Source organism: Schistocerca americana, chromosome 10, assembly GCF_021461395.2.
Source record: "Schistocerca americana isolate TAMUIC-IGC-003095 chromosome 10, iqSchAmer2.1, whole genome shotgun sequence".
NCBI classification, from domain to species: Eukaryota; Metazoa; Arthropoda; class Insecta; order Orthoptera; family Acrididae; genus Schistocerca; species Schistocerca americana.
Window position 1 is genome coordinate 153,524,004 of NC_060128.1, and position 20,214 is coordinate 153,544,217.

General features: G+C 46.0%; 1 protein-coding gene across 1 annotated transcript; it reads right to left on the reverse strand.

Annotated features, from left to right (window-relative positions):
• Positions 1–1,574: 1,574 nt before the first annotated feature.
• Positions 1,575–19,402, reverse strand: LOC124552441 (repetitive proline-rich cell wall protein 2-like). The gene is made up of 2 exons (XM_047126713.1): positions 19,327–19,402; positions 1,575–3,610 (listed from the first exon to the last, which is right to left on the reverse strand). The coding sequence occupies exons 1-2, from the start codon at positions 19,336–19,338 to the stop codon at positions 2,372–2,374; spliced, it is 1,251 nt and encodes a 416-aa protein (XP_046982669.1). The 5' UTR covers positions 19,339–19,402; the 3' UTR covers positions 1,575–2,371.
• Positions 19,403–20,214: the final 812 nt, after the last annotated feature.

The following is a 20,214-nucleotide window of genomic DNA, read 5'->3' on the forward strand; positions in this document are numbered from 1 at the left end:
TACATCACATAGCTAATGAGGAGGTATTGAATAGAATTGGGGAGAAGAGGAGTTTGTGGCTCAACTTGACTAGAAGAAGGGCTCGGTTGGTAGGACATGTTCTGGGGCATCAAGGGATCGCCAATTTAGTATTGGAGGGCAGCGTGGAGGGCAAAATCGTAGAGGGAAACCAAGAGATGAATACACTAAGCAGATTCAGAAGGATGTAGGCTGCAGTAGGTACTGGGAGATGAAGCAGCTTGCGTGGGATAGAGTAGCATGGAGAGCTGCACCAAACCAGTCTCAGAACTGAAGACCACAACAACAACAACAACAACAAGACAGGGATGGAGTCTTTCACCCCTGCTGTACGAGCTGTAAGTCGAGGAAGCAATGAAGGAAATAAAACAAACGTTCGAGAGTGGGATTAAAATTCAAGGTAAAAGCATACGAATAATAATATTCGCGGATATCATTGCTATTGTCACTGAAAGTGAAGAGCAGATACAGGACCTGTTGAATGGAATCAACATCTAACGAATACAGATTATGGATTGGCAAAACCGTAAAAAGCCAAAACTAATGAGACGTAGATGAAATGGGAATAGCGAGAACATCAACACCGGTCTGACGAAATAGCTGAAGTTGATGAATTCTGCTACCTGGGAAGCAAAATACCCCATTATGGACGAAGCAAAGATGGAATAACAAGCAGCGTAGCACTGGCAAAAAGGGCATTCCTGGCCAAGAGAAGTCTACTAGTATCAAAGATAGGCTTTAGTTTGAGGAAGAAATTTATGAGATTGTATGTCTAGAGCACAGGCTAGTATAGCAGTGAAACATGGACTGTGAGAAAACAGAACAGAAGAGAATCGAAGCGCTTGAGACGTGGTGCTACAGAAGAATGAAGAAAATCAGGTGATCTGATCGGATTAAAAATAGGTAGGTTCTGGACAGAATCAGCGAAGAAAGGAATATATGGAAAACAATGACGAGAAAGGCACAGGGTGATAGGACATAAGACATTAGATATCAACTTCAGTGGTACTAAAGGGAGCTGTAGAGGCTGAAAACTGTAGAGAAAGACAGAGCTCGGAATACATCCAGCACATAACAGGCCGTACCCGGTGTACTGCTCTGAGATGAAGAGGTAAGCGAAAGATAGAAATTGCGGGGGAGGAGGGAACGGAAAAAAGAGTTGTGGCCTACGCCTCGATTACTCCTAGTGATAATACGTCTCGATCGTGATCAAATGGATCGTTACAGATTTTTCTTGCGACATACTCACCCAGTAAAGAGGAATGTATTACATCATGATATTATGTTAGTAGCTGTTTTCCTTCATTGTGCTCGATAGAAATGAAGGTGACTGAGTAATACCATTGATCAGGTGAACCAGAAAAGCAACCATGACCGCATTCAGTAATTTTAATTTGTAAGAAGAATAATACCTTAGAGGCTACTGAGAATCACAATTTAATGTTTATAATTTCCCGATATAAGTGGACAAACGTCTTATCAGATGAGTTAAAGATCTGAGGAAGTGCTTGTGAAACTTACAGGAAAGTAAATGGAATATAGCCGAGAGCAGAAAATTTGAGTAAAATATTCTTTATTTTTTATTTATTTTTGCAGTACAAAAATAGTTGTGAACATATAAACAAGACTTATCACAAAATGAGATGGTGTACGTCAAGCAGACACTTTGACATATGACTGGAAACTATACATAATGCAAAAGCATATTTGTACCGTTCTGTTACACAGTGACTCTTCCTGTATGCAGTTCTCTTAGGCGTATCCAAGGAGGCATTAGCAATGTGATTTCTGGTAACTAGGATGCTTTGGCATCATCATCCTCCAAGGAACGCTTACTTCGTTTGGACTTGCCCGTCACAGAGCCTCTTCGATTGAAGTGCTCTGTAATGTGCTGGACTATCCTTTTTTGAGCAACGTATACTACACTCAAGTTGGAGGGTTCACAACTAGTTGTCAGAAGGAGACAATTTTTCCTCCTCATAACAAATTTGAGTAATCGTGATGATATGGTGAAGGAAAGTTGAAGGAAAATTGAAGGAAAATTCCATTGAGAGTCACATGGTAGCCAGCGGTACAATTATATGCAGTTGCGAATACATACAAAAACATGTGGTGCATGGGAGTTGAGTGTGAGCGACGACTCAAGGAGCAGGATCAGCAGTGAGGAATGATGATCAGTTGGACCTCAGTGATGACGTCAGATGTTGTTCAGGGCGTAGAATCACAGGACAGACGACTGATAATGATAATGTTTCAGATGGTACTTCGATACTGTCGGCGCGGTTAATGATCGACGATGTTGGCGAAGGAGACGAACTCCATGGTGGTAACCTCAGAGCATCAACAGTTTGCCTTAATGGTGGTAGCCTCCACTGTAGCCGCCTCCACTGTAGCCGCCAAATCCACCTCCGTAGCCCCCTAATCCACCTCCGTAGCCACCTCCTAGACCTTCACCGCCGTAGTGAGACTTGATCGGGACCGCCACGGGGACCTTCACGGGAACTGGGTAGGGCCTTTCTACTGGGACCTTTACTGGCACTGGGTAGGGCTTGTCAACAGGCACAGGGTAAGGCTTGTCAACTGGGTAAGGGACTGGCTTGGGCACATCGACTGGGTAGGGCCTGTCAACAGGTACCTTGACCGGGTAGGCTACGGGCTTCTCGACGGGGTAGGGAACTGGCTTCTCGACTGGGTAGGGCACAGGTTTCTCTACAGGTACTGGGTAGGGTTTGGGGACATCCACTGGGTAAGGACGGTCGACGGGCACCTTCACCGGCACGGGGTAGGGCTTCTCGACAGTGTAGGGTACAGGTACTGGTTTCTCCACTGGGTAGGGCTGTGGGACGTGCACCGGGTACGGCCTGTCGACGGGGACCTTGACGTGGACGGGGTAAGGGCGGTCGACGGGCACTTCCACCGGTACCTTGACGTGGACAGTGTACGGCTGTGGTACGGGGACCTTTACTTCGACCGGGTAGGGCTCTGGCACGGGGACCTTCTTCTCGACGACGACGGCGTAGGGCTTGGGGACGTGGACGGGATAGGGCTGGGGTACCGGGACCTTGACTTCCACGGGGTAAGGTACGGGCCTCTCGACGGGTACGTGGACGGTGTAGGGTCGGTCCACCGGCACCTTCACCGGTACTGGGAAAGGCTTCTCCACCGGGTAAGGGACCGGCTTCTCGACCGGTACGGGGTAAGGCCTGTCGACGGGGACCTTGACTTCGACGGGGAACGGCTTGGCCACGGGGTACGGGACGGGCTTGTCAACGGGCACGTGGACGGTGTACGGCTGCGGCACGGGGATGCCGACCTTCTGGGTGACTGTGACGGTCTTGACGTGGCCGTGGCCTCCGTAGCTGCCGCCGAAGCCGCCGCCGCCCCCGAAGAGCCCGTGGCCGCCCCCCAGGTAGCCAATGCCCAGCCCGGAGCCGTAGCCGCCCCCGTAGCCCAGGTCGAAGAGGCCGCGCTTCTTCTGGGTCCTGCTGATCTCCTCCTCAGCCTGCTTCGTCCTGTGGCCCTCCTTGGCCGCCGGGGAGTCTTTCGCCGCCACCGTTGCCGCGAGGGCGACGGTAAGCAGGGCCAACAGCGTCTGCGGGCAATGAAGTCGTGTCAGCCAATGGCAAAATAGGTAGTCTACATTTTATCATAAGGTTCACAAGAGCAGGAGACGAGGTACTAGCAGAAGTAGAGCTGTGAGGACGGGGCGTGAGTCGTTCTTGGCTAGCTCAGTTGGTAGAGCACTTGCCCGCAAAAGGCAAAGGTCCCGAGTTCGACTCTCGGTCCGGCACACAGTTTTAATCTGTCAGGAAATTTCATATCAGCGCACACTCCGCTGCAGAGTGAAAATCTCATTCTGGAAACACCCCCAGGCTGTGGCTAAGCCATGTCTCCGCAATATACTTTCTTTCAGAAGTGCTAGTTCTGCAAGGTTCGCAGGAGAGCTTCTTTAAAGTTTGGAAGTTAGGAGACGAGGTACTGTCAGAAGTAGAGCTGTGAGGACGGGGCGTGAGTCGTTCTTGGCTAGCTCAGTTGGTAGAGCACTTGCCCGCGAAAGGCAAAGATCCTGTTGGAGTCTCGGTCGGGCACACAGTTTTAATCTGCCAGGAAGTTTCATATCAGCGCACACTCCGCTGCAGAGTGAAAATCTCATTAAAGAGCACTATAGTTGACACCACTTGAGCGGTGTACAGCTGGACAGTCTACGCTACAGATGTCTCAACCGACCATAATCGGTGCATCATGTACGGTGAAGTGTTTCAGCTGTTGCTGACGACGTCGGTGATGGTGTGCACAAAGAGGGATAAAGTGGAAAATGCTGCCATCACATAGCCTACTAACTCCTATCTTCCCAAAAAAGAAAGCAAAACGCGGTGGATAATAATTCTGAAAGTGTGAAATATTTTAACGATTGGAAAAAATTCACGAATGAAGCCCCCAGCATGATTTATTAAGCTCGTAGTTTGGCATTATTCACATCTGTCATCACTTTTCTGCTCTGGAAGACGAATTGTTGCATACTTCTTGAGATCTTGAGGGTATTTCGTCTGTATTATCTCGTATCACGCACACATGGTGGAATACAGGGTGCCCCAAATAGAATGACCCGATTGTAAATAGAATTATTTATTATGAAGAAGGGCTGAACACCAACAAATTCAATACTAAATTACTCAAAAAAGACAGAAGTTTATAAAAATCCATCTTAAATGCTCAATATGTCCTCCATTGGCTGCACGGACGGCCGGCCGGTCTGAGTGGCCGACCGCTACGGTCGCAGGTTCGAATCCTACCTCGGGCATGGATGTGTGTGGTTTCCTTAGGTTAGTTAGTTTTAAGTAGTTCTAAGTTCTAGCGGACTGATGACCTCAGAAGTTAAGTCCCATAGTGCTCAGAGCCATTTGAACCATTTGGCTACACGGACGTCATCTAGTCGATATCCGAATTCATCCCAAACAGAGCATAAGGCGTCTTCAAATGGTTCAAATGGCTCTGAGCACTATGGAACTTAACATCTGAGGTCATGTCCCCTAGACTTAGAACTACTTACACCTAACTAACCTAAGGATATCACACACACACTTTCCCGAGGAATGATTCGAACCTGCGACCGTAGCAGCAGTGTGGTTCCGGACTGATGCGCCTAGAACCACTCGGCCACAGCGGCCGGAAAGGTGTCACTGGAATTACAGCAACTGATATTCTGGTTTTTAGTTCATCAATGTTACTAGGTAATGAAGGAACGTAAACACAATGTTTAACATATCCGCACAGGAAGAAATCACGTGGTGTTAAGTCAGGGGACCTAGGAGGCCAAGAGTGTAAAGCCTGGCCTCGCGGCCTTGTACGCCCTATCCAGAGTTGAGGAACGTTGGCATTGAGGAAATTGCGCTCGTAGCGACATCTAGCGGATTTTTTCTGGAACTCTAGACCATACCGATTACATCTAGCGCTGTTTCAGTTACCTAGTGACATTTGTCTCGTTATTATTACAAGTTAAAATCGGGTCATTCTTTTTTGGGACCCTCTGTACTTTTGGTACGACTGGCTTTCCACCTAGGAAGGTGGCGCAGAGGTTAGCAAACTGAACTCGCATTCTGGAGGATGATGGTTCAAACCCGCGTCCGACCATGCTCATATAGTTTTCTGTGAATTCCCTAAATCGCTTCAGGCAAATACCGGGATGGTTTCTTTGAAAGGGCATGGCCGACTTCCTTCCCCATCCTACCCTATTCCGATGGACAGATGTCTTCGTTGTTTGGTCCCTTCCGCTGAATCAACCAACCAATCAATAAAGTATCGATTTCGTGATGTCATCTCACATCTTCAGGTGTACACCTACAAGACAGAAAACGTAAATCGACATTATGATAAGAAAAAGATACTTATCCAAATTATCGTGTATGACAACCGCTGTGAAATACTCACTCGTCAGTAAAACATTTACGCCCTGGTATGGGAAGGAGTGAACGTTCTGAAACTAAATACTGTACCCGTTGCAGGCAGGGCATTATGCATTACTGGCCATTAAAATTGTTACCCCACGAAGATGACGTGCTACAGACGCGAAATTTAACCGACAGGAAGAAGATGCTGTGATATGCAAATGATTAGCTTTTCAGAGCATTCACACAAGGTTGGCGCCGGTGGCGACACCTACAAAGTGCTGACATGAGGAAAGTTTCCAACCGATTTCTCATTCACAAACAGCAGTTGACAGGCGTTGCGTGGTGAAACGTTGTTGTGATGCCTCGTGTAAGGAGGAGAAATGCGTACCATCACGTTTCCGACTTTGAGAAAGGTCGGACTGTAGCCTATCCCGATTGGGGTCTATCGCACCGCGACATTGCTGATCGCGTTGGTCGAGATTCAATGGCTGTTAGCAGAATATGGAATCGGTGGGTTCAGGAGGGTAATACGGAACGCAGTGCTGGATCACAACGGCCTCGTATCACTAGCAGTCGAGATGACAGGCGTATCACCTAGCGTGATGGTATTGGGTGCCATTGGTTACACGTCTCGGTCACCTCTTGTTCGCATTGACGGCACTTTGAACAATGGACGTTACATTTCGGATGTGTTACGACCCGTGGCTCTACCCTTCATTCGATTCCTGGGAAACCTTACATTTCAGTAGGATAATGCACGACCGCATGTTGCAGGTCACGTACGGGCCTTTCTGGATACAGCAATTGTTCGACTGCTGCCCTGGCCAGCACATTCTCCAGTTCTCTCACCAATTGAAAACGTCTGGGCAATGGTGGCCGAGCAACTGGCTCGTCACAATACGCCAGTCACTACTCTTGATGAACTGTGGTATCGTGATGAAGCTGCATGGGCACCTGTACACGCCATCCAAGCTCTGTTTGACTCAATGCGCAGGCGTATCAAGGCCGTTATTACGGCCAGAGGTGGTTGTTCTGGGTACTGATTTCTCAGTTGCTATGCACCCAAATTGCGCGAAAATGTGATGACATGTCAGTTATAGTATAATATATTTGTCCAATGAATACCCGTTTTTCATTTGCATTTCTTCTTGGTGTAGCAATTTTAATGGCCTGTAGTGTAGTTCTATCGACCTGTTAAATATTGACAAGTTAAAAGCGGGGGCCTCAGTCATTCTGTAGATATTTGAATATCCGCGAAATGTTTGCAACTTTCCCCGCTATATGTATGGTGTCAGTTGTGCCCTCAGTGACACACCCAATATGGCCCTGCACGGCCAGTCGATTTGAGGGTTGCTGTAGATCGTTCCCGGTATGACGTGAGCTTTTTTAATCGCGTTCTTTCATTGTTGCTATTTTGTTCTTTTCACGGTGGGTAAACGCGCTTTTTACGTGCCAGTTTCTCAACTGGTCAGTTTGAACTATCATGTCTGTTCATTATAGGTGACAGTATTTTATTTTGACACTGTTGAGTCCCTCTTCTTCCCGTATCAGTGCGTAAATGTTTTACTGGCGTGTGAGTATTCCATATTGGTTGTCATACAGCAAAAATCAATAGGAGAGGTATGTATTCTTTTTTTTATCGTAATGTCAATTGTACGTTTCCTATCTTGTAGATGTACACCTGATGATGTGATTTGGCATCGCGAAAGCAGGAAAGCAGTCGTGTTCCTCTAAAAGTTCATATAGAGCTGATAGCGGTTTATTTCAGAAACATATTGCGTTGTGAAATGTAGGTAGACGTTGATCTGATTTCGGCGGAAGAGACATTTCGCTTCAGACAGTTGCCGCTCCCGAACGTCACCAGTGCTCTCCATCTCACCACCCCTCCCCCCTTCCACCCTTCCCCCTCCCTCCCTCATCACCCCCCCCCCCTCCCCCCCCCCCGCACTGCACGATTCTGTGCCTGCGCAAACCTCCGGCCCGTGGCTAACCCGCTTGTTGCCGCTGCTGACCGCACATCCTCCACTGTACTCCGCCCTAATGGGGCCTTAGGCAGAACGCGCCGACCGCCGATCTGTCTCGCCTAACGGGCCGAGCAATTACGGAAGCGAGGTTCTCGCCCTAGTTCGCCGTCTAATTACATCATCAGCCGATACTCCTGCCAAAGTTGGCGGCTACTTACAAATCCATTAAATTACGTTAGTTCCACACGATGTCAACAGCATTACCTGTTACATCTACAGTTATGTCTACACTCCGCAAGCCACCTTGCGGTGCGTAGTGGTGGGTATATAAAATGACTTTTATCTTAATAATATGAATATTTATACAGGGTGTTACAAAAAGGTACGGCCAAACTTTCAGGAAACATTCCTTACACACAAAGAAAGAAAATATGTTATGTGGACATGCGTCCGGAAACGCTTACGTTCCATGTTAGAGCTCATTTTATTACTTCTCTTCAAATCACATTAATTATGGAATGGAAACACACAGCAAGAGAACGTACCAGCGTGACTTCAAACACTTTGTTACAGGAAATGTTCAAAATGTCCTCCGCTAGCGAGGATACATGCATCCACCCTCCGTCGCATGGAATCCCTGATGCGTTGATGCAGCCCTGGAGAATGGCGTATTGTATCACAGCTGTCCACAATACGAGCACGAAGAGTCTCTACATTTGGTACCGGGGTTGGGTAGACAAGAGCTTTCAAATGCCCCCATAAATGAAAGTCAAGAGGGTTGATGTAAGGAGAGCGTGGAGGCCATGGAATTGGTCCGCCTCTACCAATCCATCGGTCACCGAATCTGTTGTTGTACGAACACTTCGACTGAAATGTGCAGGACCTCTATCGTCCATGAACCACATGTTGTGTCGTACTTGTAAAGGCACATGTTCTAGCAGCACAGGTAGAGTATCCCGTATGAAATCATGATAACGTGCTCCATTGAGCGTAGGTGGAAGAACATGGGGCCCAATCAAGACATCACCAACAATGGCTGCACAAACATTCACAGAAAATCTGTGTTGACAGAGCCAGTGGCCTTGTCGCAGTGGTAACGCCGGTTCCCGTCAGATCACCGAATTTAAGCGCTGTCGGGGTGGGCTAGCCTTTGGATGGGTGACCATCCAGTCTGTCGAGCACTGTTGGCAATCAGGGTGCCTTCAGCCCTTGTAATGAGCTACTTGACTAAGAAGGAGGTGTTTCGGTCTCGTAAATTGACATAGGATTGGGAGAGCGGTGTCTTGACCACATGCCCCTCCATATCCGCATCCAGTGAAGCCTGTAGGCTGAGGATGACACGGCGACCGGTCAGTATTGTTGGGCCTTCATGGCCTTTTCGGATGTAGTTTTTTAGTGAACATCTGGAGTATTATGGGTAGGGCCCTCCAACCAGCTCGGGATTTTGACTATACACCGCGCCAGTTGTGCAGAATTTCGCACTATATTCCTCAGGACGACACCCAGTAACTCTTTGGATCAACACCAAAGCAAATAACTACTTGCATAAGGACCAAAGATGGACTAATCCGTTATTGTTATGCCCAGTCTGTGGAGCTCTTTCTCTTGAATAAACTGTCCAATTTTTCTGAAATTGTAACCACTGGTCCGTCTGTACATCTACCGATTTCCATGTCATTCGAATGATTCAGGGGAGACGACATGAGAAACTACGAGATGTGTGTAAGACTGCCCCATCATGCTTGACGTTTAATGGTATTACTTCTCTGCTACTAACTGCGTTCGCAAGAAATTTCGCAGGCAGTATCCACATATGCCGCTCAAGTACCTACACAAGTATGTCATTGAACGACACATAGTTGAAGTGACATGACGCTATAGACACGGAGATGTTTGGAGAAAAATGCCGCATCATGCATGAACTTTTAATATATTTTTTCTTTGCTACTAAGAGACTCTACAGTCGAGTCAGCTTCAAGAAATAGGTGACACCTGGCAAGGGCTTCTGACCGCTTTAAACTGCGAAGCGCAAACTGTTCTAGGCGAAAATAATAGCCGCCTATGAAGCTATGACGAGGTGTTGCCATAGAGACGTTTACAAAACACAGCTGTAGACACGCGAAACAGCTGCGTTCATGAAATGTATGGCATCATGTCACACCGAGTCTATTGCATAATTTCAAAGCTGTTTTCACGATCACGATGGAAATGAATTTTTTTCGGTATCACACTACAAAGCTCGTTTTTTGTTTCTAATAGAAAAATGACTAATTGAATACCCGTGTAAGACCCTGTTTGTCAGCTAGTAAAATTATAAAACAAAAGTAGTCATGTGGACCGTGTCAAGATGAGTGATCGCTTTCAGCCGATGTAATTTCTAAGACGCTATGACTGAAGTTAATCATTGATTAGAACGTGAAATATACACTGCTGGTCATTACAATTTCTACATCACGAAGATGACGTGCTACAGACGCGACATTAGACCGACAGGAAGAGGATGCTGTGATATTCAAATGATTAGCGTTTCAGAGCATTCACACAAGGTTGGCGCCGGTGGCGACACCTACAACGTGCTGACATGAGAAAAGTTTCCAACCGATTTCTCATACACAAACAGCAGCTGACCGGCGTTGCCTGGTGAAACGTTGTGATGCCTCGTGTAACGGGGAGAAATGCGTACCATCACGTTTCCGACTTTGATAAAGGTCGGATTGTAGTCTATCGCGATTGCGGTTTATCGTATCGCGACATTGCTGCTCGCGTGGGTCGAGATCCAATGACTGTTAGCAGAATTGGTGGGTTCAGGAGGGTAATACGGAACGCCGTGCTGGATCCCAACGGTCTCGTATCACTAGCAGTCGAGATGACAGGCATCTTATCCGCATGGCTGTAACGTATCGTGCAGCCACGTCTCGATCCCTGAGTCAACAGATGGGGACGTTTGCAAGACGACAACCATCTGCTCGAACAGTTCGACGACGTTTGCAGCAGCATGGACTATCAGCTCGGAGACCGTGGCTGCGGTTACCCTTGACGCTGTATTCAATGACGAACCTGGATGCACGAATGGCGAAACATTTTTCCGGATGAACCCAGGTTCCGTTTACAGCATCGTAATGGTCGCATCCGTGTTTGGCGACATCGCGGAGAACGCACATTTGAAGAGTGTATACGCCATCGCCATATTGGCGTGTTACCCGGCGTGATGGTATGAGGTGCCATTGGTTACACGTCTCGGTCACCTCTTTTTCGCATTGACGGCACTTAGAACAGTGGACGTTACATTTCAGATGTGTTACGACCCACGGTTCTACCCTACATTTGAACTCTGAGATACCCTAAATTTCAGCAGGATAATGCACGACCGCATGTTGCAGGTCTTGTGCGCGCCTATCTGGATACAGAAAATGTTCGACTGCTGCCCTGGCCAGCTCATTCTCCAGATCTCTCACCAATTGAAAAGTCTGGTCAATGGTGGCCGAGCAACTTTCTCGTCACAATACGCCAGCCACTACTCTTGATGAACTGTGGTATCGTGTTGAAGCTGCATGGCAGCTGTACCTGTAGACGCCATCCAAGCTCTGTTTGACTCAATGCCCAGGCGCATCAAGGCCGTTATTACTGCCAGATTTTCTGATTTCTCAGTATCTATGCATCCAAGCCGCTTGAAAATGTAATCACATGTCAGTCATAGTATAATATATTCGCCCAATGAATACCCGTTTATCATCTGCATTTCTTCTTGGTGTAGCAATTTTAACGGACAGTAGTGTACATCTGGCCGAATGAACCAAACTGCCTTCCATACGAGGTTGGGACATGGCCTGTGATACACATGATAGCCCAACGTAACAGAGGCGAAATTCCGTTCTCTTCGTACATGCGCTCGCGGCGCCATCTCCTCTCAATTCCCGGAACTTCTTGCATCGAGATAGCGGACTCGCCGGAGTGTGGCGTCGCGGCCTTTTAAACATTGTTGTTGTCTGGAGAGGATCTTGAGCAACAGAGCGAGGCGACGGCCAGCCCAATTAACACGGGCGAGGGGGGAGGGGGGGGGGGGGGAGGGAGCTCTGGAAAGCGGTTGCGTGCTGCGCTGTCCAGCGGAAACTACTGGAGAACTGCTTTCTCCGTCCTCCAAGCGTGCGTGTCCAGAAAGTACGCCACCTGTTCCTCCCACCATATGGAGCGGTCGTTCGGTGCTTATGTCGCTGGACCGTGACGCGCGGAAAAACCGGGGCATACGAGCCCATCCGGCCTATCTCCGAGATTACGCTTCTGTCCACTACATCTGCGAGTCCAGAATCGACATCAGATTAGGAAATTTTAATTATTCTGCGTATACCGTACAGCGTGCGCTATGTACCTCGACCGCTCCGGAATGACTTTTTGTCCAGAAGCAAAATAAAAAAAAAAATCTGTCATTCAAATGTTGTTTAGCTACCAGGGGGGACATTAATAAGAGTAATTGCCTCTCTTGTAATTTTGTTCTTTATGAAAACACGAATAGCAGTACGACTCTTTGAAAGAGCACCTTACAGTTTTTATTCCATAATCACTTTGCTCTCATCAAGACCTGTTGAAGATCGTACATACTGTAGAGGAAAGTGTCCAAAACCGTAAGCCAGTTCGTTTTTGGTTATTAATAATAGAAGTTATATTTTAAATAATATGATGGTCATCCACACGAGTACTAAAAGGAACTCGTTAAACTTCGGTTACACGATAAATTCAACCAAATATCTAGTTATTACAATTACGAACAACCTAAATTGGAAAGAACACACAGAAAATGTTGTGGGGAAGGCTAGCCAAAGGCTGCGTTTTATTGGCAGATCACTTATTAAATGTAACAGACCTACTAAGGAGACTGGATACACTACGCTTGTCCGTCCTCTTTTAGAATACTGCCGCGCGGCGTGGGATCCTTACCAGGTAGGACTGACGGAGTACATCGAAAAAGTTCAAAGAAAGGCAGCACGTTTTGTATTATCGCGAAATGTGGGACAGAGTGTCACAGAAATGATACAGGATTTGGGCTGGAAATCGTTAAAAGAAAGGCGTTTTTCGTTGCGACAGAATCTTCTCACGAAATTCCAATCACCGACTTCCTCCTCCGAATGCGAAAATATTTTGTTGACACCGACCTTCATAGGGCGGAACGATCACCACGATTAAAAAAAAAAAAAAAAAAAGAAAATCAGAGCTCGCACGGAAAGATATAGGTGTTCATTCTTTCCGCGCGCTATACGAGATTGGAATAATAGAGAATTGTGAAGGTGGTTCGATGAACCCTCTGCCAGGCACTTACATGTGATTTGCAGAGTATCCATGAAGATGTAGATGTAGATGATAAGCACCATTTATATTTTACTCATAGAAAATATCTTTGAAAGTTATTCCCAAAAAAAATTACTCTCGAATACCTTACACTTCGCAGACACGAAAAATAGATACCAAAATTGGCTCTCTCGTAGAAATAAGTAAAAGAGTAGTAGACAAAACTAGAAACAGGTATTAAATTAGACAAAACATAATCTAGTTCCAAAGTAAGTTTAATTTAACATTTTCCAGAAGGCTATATAACTTCTCTCTGGGTTCTTTGTTGAACCCAAGAGCCTTGGTTAGTTGGTTGGTTTTGGGGGAGGGGTCGAAACAGCGAGGTCATCGGTCACATCGGATTAAGGAAGGATGGGGAAAGAAATCGGCCGTACCCGTTCAAAGGAACCATCTCGGCATTCGCCTGGAATGATTTAGGGAAATCACGGAAAACCTAAATCAGCATGGCCATGAGCCTTGCTATAGGATATTCCTGTAGGGTTTCTTTCTGAATTTTCTGACGGTCAAGAAAAAGATTAAACTTTTTTGCCCTAGCAGTTTTGTCTTTCAAAGGATGTTAAGTGCTATTTCTCTCAGCCATTTGTACTGCAATTTTTCACATGTTATTACGAGTAGGGCCAAAGAAAGAAGCTTCCATACCAGACCTTGTTCAAGATCTTCACCCAAAATTCTATGTCTGCCTATTCCGCTTGCTGCTGCGTCCTCTTGTGTACCGTACTTAGCTTTGGACAGCCTCGTGTTTTTGGACGTTACACTGTTTACTGGCCTCCTACCAACCCATGTTATGTTTCCCAAATGCTTCAATGCTTTAGTCAATTTAGAACAACTCCGCTTTCTTTGAGCAGCCTTCCCCATTATCCTCGTCGAATCTCCAATGGAGGGTGTACTAAAACAGGCATACATTAAATACAGACAGTAACGGGTCCGGTTGACGCAACTGAAGGTGCTCCAGTTTCAGCAGTTTACGCAAGTAGAGCCCACATTCTGTTCACCAAATAAATTTTTATTGAAACATCTCAATGAAACGATTTACAAAGAAACGTTAAACTTAAACCTAACTACTCGAGAACACATATAGATTAAACAGCTTAGAGGAGAAGTTCTAGGAGAAGTAACGAGAAACATAGCAAAACGTAAAAACTTTCTCCAATGTCAAAACATGCAATGGCTGACTGATAAGCAACAAGTGAAGCAGGCGACCTGTGCGCTCCGCTATTGACTGGTAGAAGCTGAAAGTACTGCTTAAAATTGGTTCCACTAGAGTAGAAAGCAGAGTCAAGACACTAGATGGTCCGTTTTAGTTGGAAGGGGGAATACGGTTCTAGGAACTTTCCTCTGCCATTCTCGTGAGCACGACGTTATTAAAAATGTAAGACAAGTGCACCTTCCAGAGGTAAAGTAACTCATCCACTTGCAACAGTAATTTATACATTCACTCATCATATATTACGAGCCTTAACTAATACCACTTCACCATTTGGTATTTTCCGTGATCTTTGCAAAGTATTGGATCGTGTACATCTTGTTAATCTCTTGGAAAACCTCAAGTTTTGTGGAATTGATGGCATTACAATCAGTTTGACACATACTAAACAAACAAAACGAATAAGGTTGTACCGAATAATTCAGTCAATGTCGGAAATGTAGAAAAGTTTAGTGAGTGGGTAAAAAAAATCATGGCGTCCCACAAGGTTCAGTTTTGGGTCTGCTCCCGTTCCTTAGATTACTGAGCTTCTCAAACAGTTAAGTTCAGATACTTTTGCTATTTATGCAGTTGCTAAGATATTTTGCATATTTTTGCTCAGTGGCATCTTATGGAATAATTTTCTGTGGTAATCATCGCTTAGAAAGAAAATATTGATTGCAGAAAAGCGAGCAGTGAGAATAATATGTGGTGATCACCCATGGACGTCATGTAGGTACCTCTTAGAGACCGTCGCAGTACATATTTTCGGTAATGAAATTCGTCATAAATAATCCGTCACAGTTTGAGACGACCAGTGATGTCCACACCTACAAAGCTAGAGGCAAAAAATGACCTTTGTTACCCACTATTAAAGCTGTTAGTGGATCAGAAAGGACTTCAACATGCAGAAACAAAAACCCACTGACATAAAGTGTCTGACCGGCAGGAAGAAAGTATTAAATCTAATTTAAAATCATTTCTTGCGGAGAACTCCTTCTATTCCATTCACGAATTTCTGCTTGAAAACTGACAGACATTAAAAAAGAATGTAGTTCCACGAGTAGGACTAAATTATGTGACACTTACAGGCAGATCAAAACTGCAAGCCGGACCAAAACTCGAGCTTGTGACCTTTGCCTTTCGCGGGCAAGTGCTCTAGCAAAGTCCCGTGAAAGGCAAACGTCCCGAGTTCGAGTCTCGGTCCAGCACGCAGTTTTAATTCGCCAGGAAGTTTTACATCAGCGCACATTCCGCTGCAGAGTGAAAGTTTGATTCTAAATAATATGTTCATGGATTTTATCACTAATCATGTATACATATCCTGTAAACCGACTCGTTTCATACCATTTCGATAAAAGATCCGTACAAATGATCTATGGAACACGTGACCAACTCACTGCTTTTCGAGCAACCTCCGTTCGTGGTAGAGTTGCATTATGTGCTGTATATTACGTACTGATTGGAGTGCTATTTACTAGTGGTTGTTATTCTTTATACATGATGAAGTAGGGGGGAAGCCTTACGTGACTTGCAAATGGAGACACTGTGTCCAGTTCTCGTCCAGTTTCAAATGTCGTGTCAGCACAGGATTCTGCCGGCAGCGTGTCTGTTTTGAAAACATGGCTGCTAGGTGAGGGACTTCTTAAGTGTGGGAAACCAGCACACTGAAACAGCGTGGGACGGCGACCGTAACGTGCGGGCGCCTTTCTCAGCCATGGTCCACAGCGAAAGCGAGCCGCCTGTGAATGTTTGTAAGTACTGCTGCAAGCACACATTGCTGAGGGCGCTCTAGATCTTGACCTGTATCTACACGCTAAGAATGTCTGTCAAGGTGCGTCAGACAGCGTACTTTTGAATGTACCGCGTGCTAAAGAGCCCCTTGCGCTGGAAAATGCAATACGTACGAGGTTGATTCGTTGATCCCATTCAGCCTGATTTTATCCCCGTTATAGCTGTTGGAGACTCAAGATATTCCCATACCACATCTATCTAAAATCACAATCCCCAAGCCACCTAATGGTGTGTACCGGAGGGTACTGTGCCACTAGCTCTTCCCCCCTTCCCTGTTCAACTCGCGAATGGCACGTGGGAAGAATGATAGACGGTGAGCCTCTTATTGGCTCTAATTTCTCGAATTTCCTCGTCGTGGTCATTACTAGAGATGTATTTGGGAGTAATACGTTGTCCGGAAGGTGCTGTCTCGAAATTTCAATAGCAAACCTCTCCGTGATGCAGAATGCCTAACGTCTACCAATGGAGTTTAATGAGCATGTCGAGAACGCTCTTAGTGGCGACTAGATGATCACATGACCAAACGCCCCGCTCTTCTTTGGATCTTCTCTACCTCTTCTATACCTACCTGGTAAGGATGCCATACTGATGAACAACACTCACCATTTTGTTGTGTAGATAATTCTTAATTTCCGAAGCCACAAAGTCCGCAGTTGCTTTACGAGTACAATTACTACAGGTTTAAACCCGAACTTGAAAGTACTGAAAAATATTTGTGTACATCTACACAAGTACTCTGCGTACTAGCGCAAGAGCGCGGGAAGAATTAAGTACCTTTGTTTGTGCTGCAACCAGTCTAGCCTGGTCTTCATAGCCCTACGGGAAAATGAAAAGTAACTTCAGATTCTTTATATTGGTGTTGAAAGCTTTGTGAAAAGGTTGTCAAGGGATAACTTGCTCTTGCCAATTCAGGCTACTCAATATTTTCGTTAGTCTCTTGTGAGTCAAAAGAGACCTGAGACCATTCTTGAGTACCTTATTTATATACGCTCAATATCCCATGTTGGTCCTACCTACTATGGATGCCACAAATTTGAGAAATATTCTAATATTGGACGCATATGTGATTTTACGCAAGTGAAAGTGCCATCAGACCGAAAACGTCACTTCCAAATGCATAAATACAGGGAAAAATGTGACTGCACACAACAGTTCCAGATGTAAGCTGAAAAACAGAATATACGAACACTCGCGTTTATTTAAAAGAATAAAATCGTAAGAAAATACACATCTTTAATAGGTTTAGTAAAGCGCAGATAGAATTTAGCGATATGAAAGACGAATTTCAGGAAAAAGGAATGTGCTACCAAAGTAAGAGAGAATTGAGGAGATATCGAGGGATAATGGTACCAAATATTACGTTCATTTCGACGGTTGCAGCCTTCTAATGTTACAGAACCGCTGTTTGTTAAAGACAGGTTCTTTCGCTTGCGCATTGTGTATGCGTACTTCGCAACGAGACAGCAGAGCTAGGGCACATTTGTGGGATAGAAGAAATGCAGGAATTCCCTTAACTCTGAATCAAAATAAAACACGACGGCTGAACCAAGGAAGATGTTACAAGCAGGCTACCGCAAGCGATGTCGCTATAACAAGTGTACTGGTACCAAGCATAGGCCTTCATTAGACTAAGAAATTTCTGACAATATACGTCTGGAGCATAACGTTGTTATGGTAGCGAATCACGAACCGGCCGGCCGCTGTGACCGAGCGGTTCTAGGCGCTTGAGTATGGAACCGCGCGACCGCTACGGTCGCAGGTTCGAATCCTGCCTCGGGCGTGGATGTGTGTGTTGTCCTTAGTTAGGTTTAAGTAGTTCTAAGTTCTAGGGGACTGATGTTAAGTCCCAAAGTGCTCAGTGCCATTTGGACCAATCATGAACCAGAAAGGAAGAGAATCGGTGCAGATAGGCACTTGGTGCAGGGAGTGGCAACTGACCCTTAACATAGACAAATCGAATGTATTGCGAATACATAGAAAGAAGGATCCTTTATTGTATGATTATACGATAGCGGAACAGACACCGGTAGCAGTTACTTCTGTAAAATATCTGGGAGTATGCGTACGGGACGATTTGAAGAAGAATGATCATATAGAATTAATTGTTGGTAAGGCGGGTGCCAGGTTGAGATTCATTAGGAGAGTCCTTAGAAAATGTAGTTCACCAACAAAGGAGGTGGCTTACAAAACACTCTTTCGACCTATGTTTGAGTATTGCTCATCAGTGTGGGATCCGTACCAGGTACGGTTGACAGAGGAGATAGAGAAGATCCAAAGAAGAGCGGCGCGTTTCGTCACAGGGTTATTTGGTAAGCGTGATAGCGTTACGGAGATGTTTAGCAAACTCAAGTGGCAGACTCTGCAAGAGAGGCGCTCTGCATCGCGGTGTAGCTTGCTGTCCAGGTTTCGAGAGGGTGCGTTTCTGGATGACGTATCGAGTATATTGCTTCCCCCTACTTATACCTCCCGAGGAGATCACGAATGTAAAATTAGAGAGATTCGAGCGCGCACGGGGGCTTTCCGGCAGTCATTCTGCCCGGTAACCATACACGACTGGAACAGGAAAGGGAGGTAACGAGAGTGGCACGTAAAGTGCCCTCCGCCACGCACCGTTGGGTGGCTTGCGAAGTAGATGTAGAGGTGTGGTGCTGCAGAAGAAACCAATGGGATTGGTAAAATGAGAAATGTAGATGTTCGTCACAGAATAGGTGAAGTAAAATGATGAGTGGGAAACACTCAGTAGAAGAAGGGACATGATGAGAGGAGCTGTTTCAAGAGGTCAGGGAATAACTTCCTTGGTAGTAGAGGGAGATATAGAGAGTAATAACAGCAAGGGAAGACGGAGGTAGTAATACGTCCAGCAAATAACGGAGGACGCAGAGTGTAAGTGCTGCTTTTAGATGGGGAGGTTGGGACAGGGGGCAATGTTGTAGATGACAACACCAAAGGAGGCAAAATAATTGTGGCTCACGAAGATAAATAAACAGACAGCGTGTAAAATGCTGTGCACACCTTACGTCGAAAACTTTTGGGTGTACCCTCCACTAGGACGTAGCTGTAAGCAGATGGCCCAACCCGTGTTATTTGTGGTCGGCTCGGACAGAACCGCCGTCAGCTGGGTAGACAGAATGAGACTCACCTCTCTTCGCATGACTCCGTGCGTGCGTTCGCGTCAGGTGGATATCACGGCCGAAGGAGGACGCTGCTCTGACTGCCTGACCGCTGCTCCGGCGCCGGCTTTTATAGGCGGGCAGCGCGGGGTGCGTGGCGGTGGGTGCCTGGCGCCGGCCGGCCGTGGCCCGGGGGGCTTTCGCCGCGAGACGCTCCGCTGCCCGCCACCCCCCTCCCCCGCACGTGAGGGCCGCTTCCGGCGGGCTCTCGGCAGCGCTAACTCTGGACCGCCTGCCCTGTTTCCTCAGACATTCGGCTTCACATCTTACGCTACTCTGTAAAAAATTTTTTGTTTATTTACAGACGCAATCACATTCTTATGACACAGTCATAGCCGGTTTCGGCCATACAATGACGATCTTCGGATTCTAAAACAATACAAAAGAAAATTTCTATTAAAACCTAAAAATAAGTTCAATATCTAACCAGGCTTATTAGTAATCTAACTGAATTTATGCGAAATACGTATAGTTCATACCTATATGTATTTCGCATAAATTCAGTTAGATTACAACAAGCCTGGTTAAATATTGAACTTACTTTTAGGTTTTACACTACAGGCCATTAAAATTGCTGCCCCAAGAAGAAATGCAGATGATAAACGGGTATTCATTGGACAAATATATTATACTAGAACTGACATGTCATTACATTTTCACGCAATTTGGGTGCGTAGATCCTGAGAATTCAGTAGCCAGAACAACCACCTGTGGCCGTAATAACGGCCTTGATATTCCTGGGCATTGAGTGAAACAGAGCTTGGATGGCGTGTAGAGGTACAGCTGCCCGTGCAGCTTCAACACGATACCACAGTACATCGAAAGTAGTGACTGGCGTATTGTAACGAGCCAGTTGC